Source organism: Mirounga angustirostris, unplaced genomic scaffold (genome assembly GCF_029215605.1).
Source record: "Mirounga angustirostris isolate CCGP_5_RB_7025 unplaced genomic scaffold, mMirAng1.0.hap1 SCAF_11, whole genome shotgun sequence".
Taxonomy (NCBI): Eukaryota; Metazoa; Chordata; class Mammalia; order Carnivora; family Phocidae; genus Mirounga; species Mirounga angustirostris.
Window position 1 is genome coordinate 90,404,306 of NW_026991719.1, and position 15,267 is coordinate 90,419,572.

The 15,267-nt window shown below is 44.4% G+C and overlaps 1 protein-coding gene across 1 annotated transcript in view; it reads right to left on the reverse strand.

Annotated features, from left to right (window-relative positions):
• Positions 1–9,244: 9,244 nt before the first annotated feature.
• Positions 9,245–15,267, reverse strand: part of DCX (doublecortin) — a gene marked incomplete at its 5' end in the record, with an annotated part of 82,145 nt that continues 76,122 nt past the window's right edge. Inside the window, 2 exon segments of the mRNA XM_064573614.1 lie at positions 9,245–9,509; positions 11,512–11,633. Of these exon segments, the coding sequence (XP_064429684.1) occupies positions 9,245–9,509; positions 11,512–11,633 (387 nt within the window).

The following is a 15,267-nucleotide window of genomic DNA, read 5'->3' on the forward strand; positions in this document are numbered from 1 at the left end:
AACAAAACACCCACACAAAAAGCCTGCAAACCCAACCAGGAGAAATGATTTAACAATGTCAGCACTTGGGGCGCCTGGGTGGCTCAGTTGGTTAAGCGACTGCTTTCGGCTCAGGTCATGATCCTGGAGTCCCTGGATTGAGTCCCGCATCGGGCTCCCTGCTCAGCGGGGGGTCTGCTTCTCCCTCTGACCCGCTTCCCTCTCGTGCTCTCTGTCTCTCATTCTCTCTCTCAAATAAATAAATAAAATCTTAAAAAAAAAAAACCAACAATGTCAGCACTCACCTCAACAGGCTTATGGACGATGGGTCCTCAGCCTAAATGAACTGAACATGTCAATTGAAAAGCTGAACGACTCAAGTGAGCAGGCCAAATAAATGCCCAAGCTGCCCCATCCCTTTAGAAGGTACTGATGGAAGGTGCTGGGGGCAGGTCAATCTTCTCTGAAGGGCGGTAAGGGCAGAAATGCATAAGGCAAAGACACAGCAAGAAGCAATGTAGCGTAGGAGCTTCTGTTGGAGAGTGGAACAACAGAAGGAGGCTACTTTCCATCTTGGAGTGCCCATCTTAACAAGCTTTGCTTAGAAGAATAACTGAAAGCTGACTGCGAGAGTAGTTTTCATCCCTGCTACAACCTCTAGGTAACACTGGCCATACAGACAGTGCGGGAGATCGTCCTTTGGGGGAAACCAAATAGCTGAGCAGGACAATTAGAAGGTTCTGGTCAGGGTCAGTACCAGAAACTTAAAGGGGCCCTTACAGGAATGGAACAGGAAGTAGGAACGATGGAACGGGTAACGGTCAGATTAACCAGGAAATTAAAATCCTAATGTAGAGAAATGAAAATGGATGTTGGGGGCGCCTGGGTGGCTCGGTTGGTTAAGTGACTGCCTTCGGCTCAGGTCATGATCCTGGAGTCCCTGGATCAAGTCCCGCATCGCCTGCTTCTCCCTCTGACCCTCCCCCCTCTCATGCTCTCTCTATCTCATTCTCTCTCAAATGAATAAATAAAATCTTTAAAAAAAAAAAAAAAGAAAATGGATGTTGGGCAGTGGTGTACTGTTGTTACATGTGTAACAACCGACTTTCTGGGGGGAAAAAACAGCCTTGATGTGTAGTGTGTGCTGATTTCCATGGTGCAAATATTCCCCCCACGGCTGAGTTCTAGGTACCAACATGGCGTCGCTGGCCTATGTCTGCCACCACCTAGCTATGTCACCCTAGTAACTTAACCTTTCTGGGTCCTAATTTCCTCCCTTGCAAAAGGTCGGCCTCACAAGATGATGGAGAGAATCAAGTGAAAGTAATCTATCTCCGTCTAAAATCTCTTCCAGCTCCGAACATCTGTGGTTCCATGATGGAGCTGGCCACACTAGTGGCCTTTTGCTTTTTTCCATCTCACACCAAGTCTTGTGAGCAGGGAGGAGCTGCTCCTGAGTGTGGCAGATTGTCAGAGCAGAAACCACGTTCACAGCGCCTCGGAGATGAGGTTCAAGGCCATGACTGCTCCCGCTCCAGATGTTCTATCCAGAAGAGATTTCTGGGTGGGAATCTGCTTGGAAAGTGGGGCTAGCAAGTTTACAAACTTCTCTTATTTTAGCGGGGTATTTGTTTGGAATGACTTGGGAGGGGTAAACGGTGCCCAGGCAGGGCCAATGCGGCACATATGTGTCCTTTTCTCCTACACTGAACCAGAATCTGCCTGGGAGTGAAGCATATCTAGCGAAACTAGCGTCTGTTCATATCTTGATGTCCCGCAAATCTAAAGGGAGTCAGTCACTCGGTGCTAACTTTAACTGCTGTCTTTGTCCCTTCCACCGACTGGTGCCTGGGGACATAAGTTGCCCTCAACACCCTCTTTGCTACGACTCTCAGTTGGGAGTGAAAAGCACTTAGCTCACCCTCTGAGCCATCATTTGGCGACACTGACACCGTGAGCTCAGAATGTGTATTTGGGACCTTTGTTACCTCTTCCTTTTGGGTAAGTGGAACTGGGAGTAGGTAAACGTGAGGGGCGTGGGGGAGGCAGGCGGTGGGAGGAATAAATGAAAGTGACTGGAAGCTTGGTCCCTGCTGGCATTCCCAGGGCTGTGAGCTCAAGGACCAGAGAAGGGAGATTCTGGCCTTGCTGCATTGCTGAAGTAGATGGCAGAGCAGACCCTCACCCAGCCATTCAAAGAAATCGGAGTGCAAAGGGATTTAGTAAGGTATAAGAGACATAATACCTTGTGCTTCCGGAGGCTGCCAGGACTGGTGGGCGTGGAGATGGGTGACTGTTTAGACTTGGGGGTAGAGAGCTGGCTGCTGGAGGTCCCGTTTGCTAGCCCGAGGCAAGAGAAAAGGAAGGGATAAGAATCAACAGCATACAAAGGAACAGTTATCCTTCCCCTCCGAAGACACTAAGAACATTCAGGCAAGGTACACAGACAACCAAGTGATTTGATGAGCGGAACAAAGGTGAGAAGAAACACATTCCTCAGAAAAGCCGGAACTGCAACCCTCAGTTAATTAGATCCTGGAGCAGTGCAGGGCCATAATCCGCCCACCCTCTCCCCTGAGTGCTTCCAATTACAGGGCTCTGGTTCTTTTCAAACCTTTCTCATATTCATTCCCAAGTTTGACCCTAACACCATCTCCGGGAGGTAGTCTGGGAACATACGATTTTGTTTCAATGTTACAAGGCAGAAAAAAAAAAAAAAAAAAAGTGAGGCACAAAGAGGTTCTGTGCCTTACCTTAAAGGGGAAGGGAATATGGGTGACTGGGACCAGGGGCACATCCCCTCTGGTGGCAGATGACGTGGCAGGTACAGGACAGTCCCATGGTCAATCCCTCCCCACTCTCTCTTTTCCTGCTCACCTCCCTCTCCCCCCCCCCACGCCCCACTCTCTCTTCCCTGCCTCATCCTGGCTGAAAAGAACAGAAGGAAAGGAAAAAAAAAGGGAACCACTCAGGAAGAAGAATAGAAAAGAAAGTGGAGGAGAAACAGTGTGAGACATAAAGGCTTGCAGAGCAAGATGGGCAGAGGAGGGGATCAAAAACAAGGGAGAGAAAGAGATCAGGAGTGGAGAGGGGAGACAAGGAAGATGGGGATAAGAGATTAGGAGAAGAAAAGAATGAGGAAGTTTGAAACCGGGAGAAAGGCACAGAGACAGAGGAAGGCAGACAGCCATGGCCAGAGTCAGGGTGCACCCTCATTTCTCTCTAGGTCAACAAAATGCTGAAAAGGAGATGGTTTAGTATGTAACATCTTGTTATTCCATTGTGTTGGCAAATTGTTTTATATTTCTTTTGCTAATGAGCTTTTTCAAGATCCAATCATGTGAAAAAAAAATGTGGTGCATGAAATGGAACAATTAAACAGCTTTTGAGTAGATTCGTGTTTAGACATCTCATGCTAAAGTTAGTTTTTTTTTATCTAAGGACCAACATTGTTAATCAGAGATATTCTGAAATGTGCTTTAAAAATAAAGGGATATTTTAAAAATATCCCAAAGGTATGTGGGGGCAGAGAGGGGGGAGGAAGAGAGAAACAAAAAGGAAGGGAAGGCAAGAGGAAGAGAGAGAGAGAGAGAGAGAGAATAGAAAATTCTGAAAATTAAGCAGGAGAATGACTTGAGTTAGTCCCACACATAAAGCTTCAACTATTGTATCATGAATATTTCCTGAGGATATAGTTCCTCTCCTCCACATAAGATAATGTTTCCCTTAGGTTTTGGAACCTGTGTATCAACTGTAGAGATGGAAGAGACACCAGTGGGGTGTTTGCTGAGTTTATCCAAGTACAAGTAAGCTGAAAACTGGGCACATAGGTATCCACCATCTGGCTTGAGCTGTGTATTAGTGAATGCATCTCTCACCCACTTACTGAGAGATCCTTCTCCCTGTCAGGGCTTCCTGAAAATCATTTATTCATTTAACCAGTAGTTACAGGGTGCTTTCTCTAAACCAAGCCAAGTATTGGACATTGGGGTTTCAGAGATGAGTAAGTCACTTCCTGTGGTGAGCCAGGCAAGAATACAGTGGGCTAAGTACTATGGCAGAACCATGCAGGGGTAATTATTACAGCCCAGAGGAAAGGCTTTGAAATCAGGGGACTGGGAGGCACACAGGAGGAGGCAATGCCTGAAAAAAAAAAAAATCTTGAAAGATGACTCTGGAATAATTGGAGACAAATCTATGGAGACAGAAAGTAGATTAACCAGTGCCAGGGTCTGGCCAGGGTTGAAGTGGGTAGCTGCAGAGAAATGAGAAGTGTCTGCTAATAGGTGCAGAGTTTCTTTTAGAGGGATAAAGATGTTCTGGCAATTGTGGTGACCATTACACGGCTCTATGGCTAAACTAAAATCCATTGAACTGTACATTCTAAAGGAGTCAATTCTTATGTGAATTGTATCTCAATAAAGCCATTACAAAAAGATGAATTGGACCTGCTTAGGCAGAGGGCAGAAAGGGTATTCTAGACTTTAGGATTGTACCAGTAGGGGCAAGGACAAGGGAGTGTAACAGAATACTGTATATTTATAGAGTACAGATAGCCCAAAATGGCTCAAAAACAGGATGCCAGCAGTGAGTTCCAGGAGATGAGATGGGAGATGACATGGGCCGTGGGGGCCTTTTGTGGGGCCTTTTTTTGGAGGGTTTCATTTGTGAAAGAAATCTGAGAGTGATACTCTCAATTTTGCATTTTAAAACTATTACTCCAGTTGCTGTGATAAAGCTGGGGTGGGGTGGGTGGGGTGGGCTGAGGTAAAGGTAGAAACAAAGAGATCGGTTAGAAGACAATGCACCAGTCCGAGGGCGCCTGGGTGGCTCAGTCAGTTAAGCGTCCTCCTCTTGATTTTGGCTCAGGTCAGGATCTCGGTCGTAAGATCGAGCCCTGCATGGGGCTCCGCGCTGGGTGTGGAGCGTGCTTGGGATCCTCTCTGTCTCTCCCCCTGCCCCTTTCCCCACTCTCTTTAAATTCTTATTTAAAATAATTTTTTTAAAAAAAGAAGACAATGCATGAATCCAGGTGAGAGGTGATGATGACTTAAAGCAATGGAGAGGGAGAGAAGAGACAAGGCAGAAGATAGAGACCTAGAGGACAGATAAGCTTAGAGGGTTATATGCATGCACCGGCAAGCCACGCCAAGAAGAATGTGATCTGTGCCAACCAACGTGGAGACTGTGGGTGCTAGGCTTGGCCAGGGCACTAGGCTTTCTGGTAAATGAAGGAGGCACTGTGGAAAAGGCAAGAGTGTGTGGAGCCACAGTGGAGCAAAGTAGTCCATTACAGGAAAAGGAAGGAGTTGCTGGGTCATCTACAGTGCCTGAAGGCCTTCCTAGCAGGACCTGACATGTAGTATTCAAGCTAGAGAACAGTCTTGGAGATCAGTCTGAGCTGACATAATGCAAGTCTTCCCAAAGAACCCTGACCTCAGCCATGAAGTCGAACAGATGTAGGCATCCCCAGGTAAGTTCTGGCATTTTGTTCCACGGGATCAATGCATTCTTTGACAATGGATTGGAGTTCCCCAGCATTTGTCAGCCATACTACACAGCGGTGGTTACTATACTTACTATACTCCCAATGTGAAAAACAATCTTTTTCACCTACACTCTCACCTAGCTGAGGGTGAGTGCACTGGTCTTGCCAAAATGGAGAAAATGTGAACCACAAGCAAGTCTGTGGGTGAGGCAGTTTCCACCTATTGATTGGCCACAGACCTGCACAGACAGGTTCTTGGGCAACTTCCAGTAATTTTCTCAATATCCTCGGAAACTCTCTAACTCAAAAACTTGAGGGGTAATACCTAAATCATATTTTACCTCTCTCTCTAGTCTCTGTGTGTGTCTATGTTGACTCTCTGCTACTCCCCGGCTAGTCAATCTTAAGCTATCTGTAATAAAAGGCTTTATTTTGTCATCCACATTCACCAAGCATTTTGAAAATCAGTTTTTTAATACCTTAACTGCCACTCATTTCAGTGTTGGAAAATGCAAACACCTGCCCAGACTTCCTGATGGACTAAAACCCAAAGATGGACATGGAGACATGAGAGAATGTAGACATGCACAAGCAGATGTCAAGTCCTCCCAAGCTGAAGGAGCCCCTACGTTTACAGACTAGATAAAAATACATTCACACATGGGAAAAAATACCTGGGAGTGTGCCATTTGATATGGATTCTGAAGCCAATTCATATAAATGTCAAGTAAGAGAAGGAGCAGGAAAAAATTGCAAATAGGGTCTGATGAACTATGTGTGGTCTCACATTGGTCAATCCACACGGACAGCCATGACAGTTCATCGTGAGAGTGGCTGGAAATAACACCACTGCTTGACATCCGTCATTGTCTTTCATTTTTCTTTACTAAATATCCTCAGCTCCTGTCTTTGAGCTTCTAATTCTCAGCTGCCATTTGGGGATGCACCAAAGGAGACTTTGCCCCCTTTGACTTGTCTTTCTCCTTTCCCTGCTCAGAACCACAGCCCTGTCTCACTGTGGCCACTTTTATTTCCTCAGAGTCCAAATCCTTTCATTCCTTTTTTTCTCGTTGTACGGGCAGTTTTTTCCCTCCACAACAAGGTACATCAAGGACTTCTCAGTCTCCTTGGCCATCTTATCAATCTTATCAATAAAACCCAAGGTAATAATTAGTGCTTCTTCAGTGTCTGATAGATCAGGCACTCATTCTGCATGCACCCCCCCCCCCAAAAAAAAAACCAAAACACAGCCTCTTTTAGTTGTATTTTCATTTCCAATGAGGAAAGAGAGGCTGCTCCAGTTGGGGATAGCAAAGTCAGGATTTGAACACACGTCTGATTCCAAAGCCTATGTGTGTTCCATTTAGTTTTCAGTTTTTGCTACAACATTCTTGCTTTTATTAATGAATTGCTTCTGGGACTCCTTCCTAGGACAACTTTCTGATGGAGGAAGGAAGGCGGGCAGAAAAGTTGTGGTGGAGAAAAGAGAGAGGACTAGGACAAGGTAGAAGTAGACGTCAGAACTTACACACATCTACTGGACTTGTATTCCACTTACCTAGTTTAGATTAGAAAGTATTTAGCAAGAACCTTCTTTTATTCACCAAACTGGGGATCATAGACAGTGTCATGAAACAGTAGCAGACAGAGCAGCCAGCATGGCATGTAACTTCCATCACACACCACAGAGCTTTCTGGGAAGATGGTATCCATTACTCCTTTCAGCTATGCAGCACAATGGCCAAGCTTGGCTCGGCACACAGTCTTGGCTCCCTAGCTTCTCTGAATCATTATGCCTGCCCTTGCCCCAGTGCTCATCTTCAAATCCTTGGCTCTGTCAGAATGGAGCAAGACTAACCCAAACAAAAAAATGGCTGGTAAGGTAACTAGGCTGACATACCTATTCACAGGGATTTACATGCATGGGGGGAAATGGGTTCCCAGGAGTGAGGAATAAGACAGGTTGAGTCAGTTCCCGAAGAACAAGGAGAGAGTCCAATTTCTGGCATGGGCAACCAAGGACAGAGTATGGTCACCAGCCAAACAGAGTTGATGCTGAGCTCCTAGACTATGGATTCCCTTGTCTGGAGGCTGGACTGATCCCTGGAAATTGGGATGCAGTGGCACGTAAGGTGGGTGTAAGTAGTCCCAGGTGTGGAAATCATAGAACTGTCTGGGCAGCAAGTTAGACAAGTCATTATACTTTATGGGTTCAAGTTTGGATGGCCAGAATGGCACAGAAAGGGAAGGGGAGGGTTTGGCATCTCGTTTTTACCCAACCTTTGCCAGGAGACCAAATTGATAATGCTCATTCACTTAGCTCCGGCTTTTCCTCCCATTCTAATCCCAAGCCTATTGGTTTTGGTTGGATGTCTGTTTTGAAATATTGCTCACTAAAAATAACCCCAGTCTAAAAAAAAAAAAAAAAAGCCATGGCAATAATTTGAGAGCCATCTTAACAATTGCAGTTGTATTTCTACAATTGTTTTCAAACCATTTTACCATATATGAGTTCTCCTGATAACCCCAAGAAATGATGGCCAGCAATTAGTGGTCTCCTTTTAATCACAAGAATATAGAGGTTCAGAGAGAGTAGGACTTGCTGAAAGGGTAAAAATTGCTTCTCTTCAATGGATGGTGACCTCTGGGATTTGCACATCACATGCCTCCCACCGTGACCTTACAGTGATTGGTTCTCTGTCTTGTCTTCTCTCATTCCCTAATGCCTTGCAGAGGGAGATCTCAATATATAATTCAGCCACTTCCTCATTTTTCCTCATATTGAGATGCTCTAAATGTTCCTTCATTCCAGTTCAAACACACCCTGTTTTCTCCCTACATATACAGGGAGTTTTTCTGGAAGGCCATCCAAGTAGAACCAAGGTGGTTTAACTTACTTCAGAACAAGGCCAAGAGACAGAGCCTGTGGTTTTTACACATTCATTCCAAAGACACCCTTGGGATGGGTGTCTGGACTGGTTTGGCTAATTGTTTTTGCTCAGGGGAAAACCTTGTGCCCCTCTCCCCAGAGCCATCCACACCAGAGGGAAGCCTGAACTGAGGGCACAGGAATAGTTCTTCACGGATCCCATCAGAGGGCTGGTTCCCAGGCCAAATTCAGTCATAGGTTGTGAGATACCATCACTTCGGGAGTCGGAAGTGGAATTTTAAATCTATTTCCTACAGAGTCTTGGGCAGCATGTAGCTTTGAATCTTCTAAATCAGGAGAGAAGAATTTGCAAAACAAACATGTACACCCATTCTTGCAATATTTTGACACAGATCAATGTCCCGCAAGAAGAGGACATCTGTAAGGAGGCTGCTGGAGTGCCAGGATTGTTTTCTCTGACTTGATAATGCTGACAACATTTGTTTCTTGTTGAAGGTGGTTTTGCCGAGAACATGTTTGTGGCGGAGCGAGCCTGTTGCCTATGCTCACTACTGTTTTCCTGGGGTAGAAGCTAGAAAACACTGCACTGCTCTTAATCTGTAGAAAGAACACATACTTTGGAACCAGTCAAGGTTCTAAATCCTGGCTCAGCCTGGATGTGTAACCTCGGGTGTCCCCCAACCTCTGTAGGTCTCAGTTGCCCCATCTGTAACATTTGAATGAAAAGACTGTTTAACTCAGTCGTTGTTGTTCTAAGGATTACATGGCAGACTCTACATGATATCCTTAGCTAAGTGCCTTAGCGCACAGAAAGGGCTTCATAATGACATCTTCTTCTCTTAATATTGCCACTACTAGAAATGGAAGGACATGAGTAACTACGCAACCTATAGGCACCGAGTTTGGAAACCCCCTTCTACAAGGGATGATTTATCAATCTCTATGGGCTGAGGACTTTCTTTGGCTAGCACGTCAGGCATTAGAGGATTGAAATTTTTCCGAATGAAGCCCATTGCTTTTTGGTTTTTGCATTTTATTGCTGTGCTTCTGAAAACATAGCCCTTGTGCTTGGCCCTCTGCATTTCTCTTTTTACTCTCTCAGCCATTACCATGGAGGTGGTCCACGAATGCAGTGTGGAGCCACTGAAGGTTCTGCAGCAGCAGAGGGGGGTGGTGTCACATGGTGGAAATGTGTTTTAGGATGAGAAATATGGTGGCACCACACCAAATGCATAAAGGGACTGAGATTTGAAACAGAGATGCTACTTTGGAGTCTGCGGAGTAACCCCGGCATCAGGTGATGAGGGCAAGGTAAGGATTCCCGTGTGAGTGATGTGGAGATGTTTCAAAGGTTCTTCAACAGCGGCATATGGTGGGCTTGAAGGATTAAAGCACAGGAAGAATCAAAGATGACGCGAAGACACTGGACCCGGGGAACAGAATAGAATTTATTCTATCATCAGACAGGGAGTTGGAGGAGGAAATGTTTTTGGTTTTTAGACACATTGTATTTGGTACATTTAAGTAGGATTGTCTGGTAGGCATTCATGAGATTAACATCCGGAAGGAAGGCTGGGGCTGGAGATGTAGATTTAACAGCCACCTCCCTGTACTCTCATATGCTATATTTATCACCACCCCTGATCTTTTGTTCATGCTTTCCCTCCCTGCCAGAAATACTCCATTTCCTTATCAATTGAAATATAACCCTCCTACAAGCCCCAGTTTTTCCAGGAAGACTTCCTTTAAGCACTTACTGCCCGCATCTCCCATTCACTGGGCACTCAAACACACCATTACTGTTAACTCCTATTTAGCACCACGGTGCAATGGTTGAATTGTGGACTGGGGAGCCAGATAGCTTGGGTTCAAACCCCAGCTCTCCCACCGATTAGCTGTGTGGTCTTGGGCAGGTCACTTAGCTTTCATATGCTCCAGCTTTTTCAGCTGCAAAATGGGGGTAATTGTGCCTACCTCGTAAGGTTGTTGTAAAGATTAAATCGGTTAATATGTATAAGGTGGAGAGAACAGTTGCTTGGCACATAATAAGAACTATATAAGTATTTGTAAATAAATTTTTTATCATATTTATATGTCTGCTGGTTCTCCAATTCTTAGTGACAGGGAATTCATCTTATTCCTTTTCCCCGTAGCACCTAGCACTACTAGGTGTCCCACCAAAACCCTAGAGATTCAATTATATTTAAACACAAGTCTCAGACTGCAGCAGGTTGACAGGACCCCTATTACAGGGAGATGGGTCAACACCACCACATCCCATGCCCCACAGCGTGCTCAGTGGCCACCATTACATTGCTTGCTTCAACAATTTCCTAAGTGGTTCTCCAATGATGACGGAAATGTTGCCTTAGATGTAGGGCAGTTCTTCCACTGAAACTAGACATGAGCTGTGGCTTTAGAAAGAATCAGAATGGGCGAGGGGCAATGGATGCTTTTCTCTTCCCACAGCTTTGCCAAGGGCACCACTTACCCTTGGAGTGACAGTAGGAGAGCCGATGGCACGTGTAGGACTGGGCACTGGAAACAGAGGGGCCTAATTCCTCACAGCTGTACTCACTGCAGCACAAAGAGAATGACTCCGAGGCCACTCCACTCCCCAGCCTCCCCACATCCCTTGCCTGGAGGTGAGGGAAGGTGGAAAGAAGCAGAGAAGCAAAGACCAGACAACAGAGAACTTTCGATTTACCACTCTGGAGCTTCCACACCTTGCCTTAAGGACAGCACAAGCCTTGCCTGCCTGGAAGTCAAGACAGCTGGGCTCTAGCTCCTGGGTACCAAATAGTTGCACGGCATTGAGAAGACTGCAAGATACTGAACCTCTTTCCCTCTTAGTGCTCCAGTCTAAAAGAACAAAAATTGGATGATTTTCCTTTCCCAGCCTCGTTCATGGTGCTATTATGCGTGTGACAGCTGAGGTGACGGATTTGGAAGTATTTTGCAAAGTGCACAGCATCTCATCTACGTCGAAGATGGTTATCTTGAACCTCTCTTAGACAGAGAGGAAAGTTATTGTGCTGTCTAGAGCACTAGCCACTAGTCACATGTTGCCTTTGAGCATCTGAAGCGGGGCTAGCCAGAATTGAGACGTGCTCTCAGTGAGAGATACAACCCGATTTCAAAGAATGGAAAATACCTCCTTAGAATTCTTTTACTTCGATTGCATGTCAAAATGATAATATTTTGGATATATTGAGTTGAGTAAAACATATTATCAAAACGGATTTCACCTGTTTCTTTGGCCTTTTTTAACTGTGGCTATTAGAAAATTGAAAATGATCTACAAGGCTCACATTATATTTCTACTGGACAGAGCTGGTCCAGACAGCCACGTTCAGGAAGGGCAGAATGGCTAGGTCCCTCCTTAGGCAACTTAAAGCTGCCTGCTGGGTTCAGAAAAGAAATACTCCTGGATACAATTCTCCCCTGGACACCACCCCACACCGCTGTTTTGTGTCCCTTGACCTCCCCTTACAAAAGCTGTATATTTTGGTAGCGAATCCATTCTTCCTCAGGGCTTTGGGAACAGGGAAGATTTGACTTTCAGGACTAGGTATGCATAGGTTGGGGGAAGGAGGGTGGGGAATATTGAGTTGCTACAACAATGACTTACTGCTGAACAACAGTGGACTAATTATCACATTACAATTCTCTCAGCCTACCAGGGTGGGTAATTAGCTTCCTTGGAGGTTCCTTTAGGGAAAAAAAAAAAAAAAAAGGAAGGAAGGAAGGAAGAAAGAAAAAAAGAAAGAAAGAAAGAAAGAAAAAGAAAAGATTCCTTCCCAGCAACTAGCTACTTTGTCCTTTTAATTCAATTCAATTCAATTGGGGGTAGTTGCAGAAAAGGGAAAGTTAACACATTCATGGATGAAATGGAAACAGCAAGAGACAGCGTCAGAAAGGTCTTCCTGCAGCTCTCAGGCCAGGCTTGCCTTTTTGCCCATCAAAATGGCAAGTCCTGGGTTAATCAAAATGGGGGCACTATACAAGCTTTCTTCAAACCCCCCATAGGAGACCTCTGGGCTCAGATTTGATCTACTTACCACAGTTCCCTGTCCTACTTTAAAGGCAGACATGGCTAATGGGACTTGGATTCTAAGAGTCCATCAGCTCTGCCCAGCGAGAATGAGAACTCCTTCTAGCAATATTATATAGACAACCGAATCCTTCCTTAACTTACGTGTAGGGCTTAACAACAGACATTCCATTTGGGGCGCCCTCAGTATTGGCAGGAGTGGGGATTGAACTCAAAGGGAATAAAGTATACAGAGTTTGATTTATTCATGGGAAGAACAGAAAAAAAGGCAACTTAAGGACCAAGGAATCAAATTATGACGCAAATTACAGACCAGATCGCATCAATTTACTAAACCTCAAGGCAAACTGAACCCAGATATTAACTGAACCATGAATTGGATCAAATGTACACATATATATATGGATGGATGTCTAATTGGCTCATTTCTCTTATTCATTCACTAGTACCCTCCTCTGAAAGATTTGTTTTATTTTATAGCTTTAAATAAATATTTGCTTTTTCCCAACTCCATTGCTCTGTTCTTTTTAAAAAATATTTGAAAATCTAGCAAACTTGTTCAAACCAGAATCAAACTTATATATTTTCTAGTGAACTAGAACATCAAAACATTCCTTTAGCTGAACCTGAACTGAGCCAATGTTTCGTTTGGTTTGAATCCCTGCTGCAGAGGAACATTTTTGGCTGTCGTTTGCCTTCAAAGGAAGGTAGTTAAAATTCCCTGGAAATGGCCTATCTTCCTCAACCTTGAGTTACTCAGGTTGAATGAAAAAAATGTGAATCCATCCCACAAGTCCCAGATCCAAGACAGACTAACCCAGGATGGAAACAGGGCGGCACTGCCATGTTCTAGAAAAGAACAAAGAATTTCAGCCCCACTCCACACCATTATTCTTTGGTTAAATGTGTATTAACCTGCGTCCCTTGCTGAGAGCTCAGAAAAACCTTACACTTGCTGATGCAAAATTATGTATTGTCTATAGCTCATCCTTCTGGCTATCCAATTCTTATTCCGTGGAAGCTATTGTACAACTCTGTAAATTGGAAAAAACTGATAATATTGGAAAATGGTTTTTACCTCGTAGACATGCGAATTCTGTCTTAACCAAAATGGAAACCATGTCTTAGACATGGTAAGAAACTTGTCCCAAGTCAAAAGCTGGGAAATGGTGTTACTGGGCCTTCCCACACAGATGACTCCCTCTCCTTGTCCATATCCTAGCCCCCTCCCCTTCCCAGCTTGGAATGGTCCTGAGTGACATGGAGGTAGGAAGGGGAAAATGGGTATGTCAAATCCAAACCTTACCTAAAGTACTGTTTTGCCTGAGATCAGCTTTGCCCCTGTGAAATGTTCACTAAGTGGATGGCCTAGACATGGCTCTAAACTGCCATGGAATGACAAGGTCATGTCACATAGATCCTCTTACGCTTTGGGGCTGAAATCATGCGGAAGATACAGACACATCATCTGCGATGAGCTCAAACATTCTGGAAATTGCCATTAAGGCTGGCCAGACTAGAGTTTGGCTTCATTTATGTTCATGCACTATCTGAAATAAAGATTTACAATCTCCCTCATGAGAACACCACTTTAGATTTGTTTCTGGTAGGGAGCAAGGGCTGTTTGTGGTTCTGATATCTGCCAAGTCAAGTCCCCTTTCCCCGTCTCAAATTGGTTACTCTTTTTATCTTGTGTGTGTGAATCTATCCTCATTCCTTCTTTTTAGCAAGGGAGTTCTGAAGGAGCAAAAGCAGCTCTTGCCTGCCTTTGCCTGGGTTGGGATCTATTATAACTCCTTTTAATTTGACAAGTATTCATCTAGTCCTAATGTATTCCTTCTTTGTCTCTAATATCTTAGGGTTAGTGAGGTGCAGAGTTTCTAGAAGGGAAATTCTGTGGTTAGCATGCTGGTGATCAATAATTTGACATATGTTTAAGCCGTGTTTAATTACAGGTGGTTGTGTTCACATGTGCTGGATAACCCACCTGGATACAGTCCGCAGAGAATCTATTGACTTCAAGCTGCTGCCACCTCAGCATTTTTAACTAATAGGTTATGTGCTGGTTTAAAAACAGGTCCACAAATTCTTGGCAGTCTAAAAACAGGTCCACCTCCCCTCAAGAGGTGAAGACTGATTCCTCTTTCCTTGAATGTGGACTGGACTTAATGACTGCTTCTGATGAATAGACTAAAACCCAAGTGACAGTATGTGGCTTAGGAAACTAGATCAAAAAACACACTACATCTTCTTCCTTGTTCACTCTCCTGAATCACTCTCTGGAAGAAGATCCTGCTGACAGCCGTCTTGGAAGTGGACCCTACAGTCCCAGCTGAACCTTCAGATGACTGTGGCCCCTACCGACACTTTGACCTCACCTGTATGAGAGATCCTGAACCAGAAAGAACCACAGAGCTAAGCAATCCAAAATTCCTAACCCACAGAAATGATAAAATAATAAATATTTGTTGTTTTAAGCCACTAAGTTTGGGGGTAATTTGCTTCATAGCAAGAGATAAGTAATGTAGATTAGAAATCCCAGAAATGGTCAGTGATATTTCTGAAAAAAAAAAAAAATGACTGGCTAATTATTGCCAGATTTTATGAATCTTGATCAAGTGTTTAAAGTCCATTATTTTTTTTGCAAGGCCCTGCCTGGAATTCGTACAAATAATTTCGTTTTTAACCCAGGTGTTAAAACCTAGGTCTTTATAGTGTGAGCAATATAAATTTGCTTAGATAGAGGCATGTGCTGTTTTGTACATTTCACCAAAATATCACCAAACACATGCACTTTTGTTCCTTTAGCAAATATTCCCTAAGTGCTAACTAAGTCTCTAGCACCATGCTGGGTGA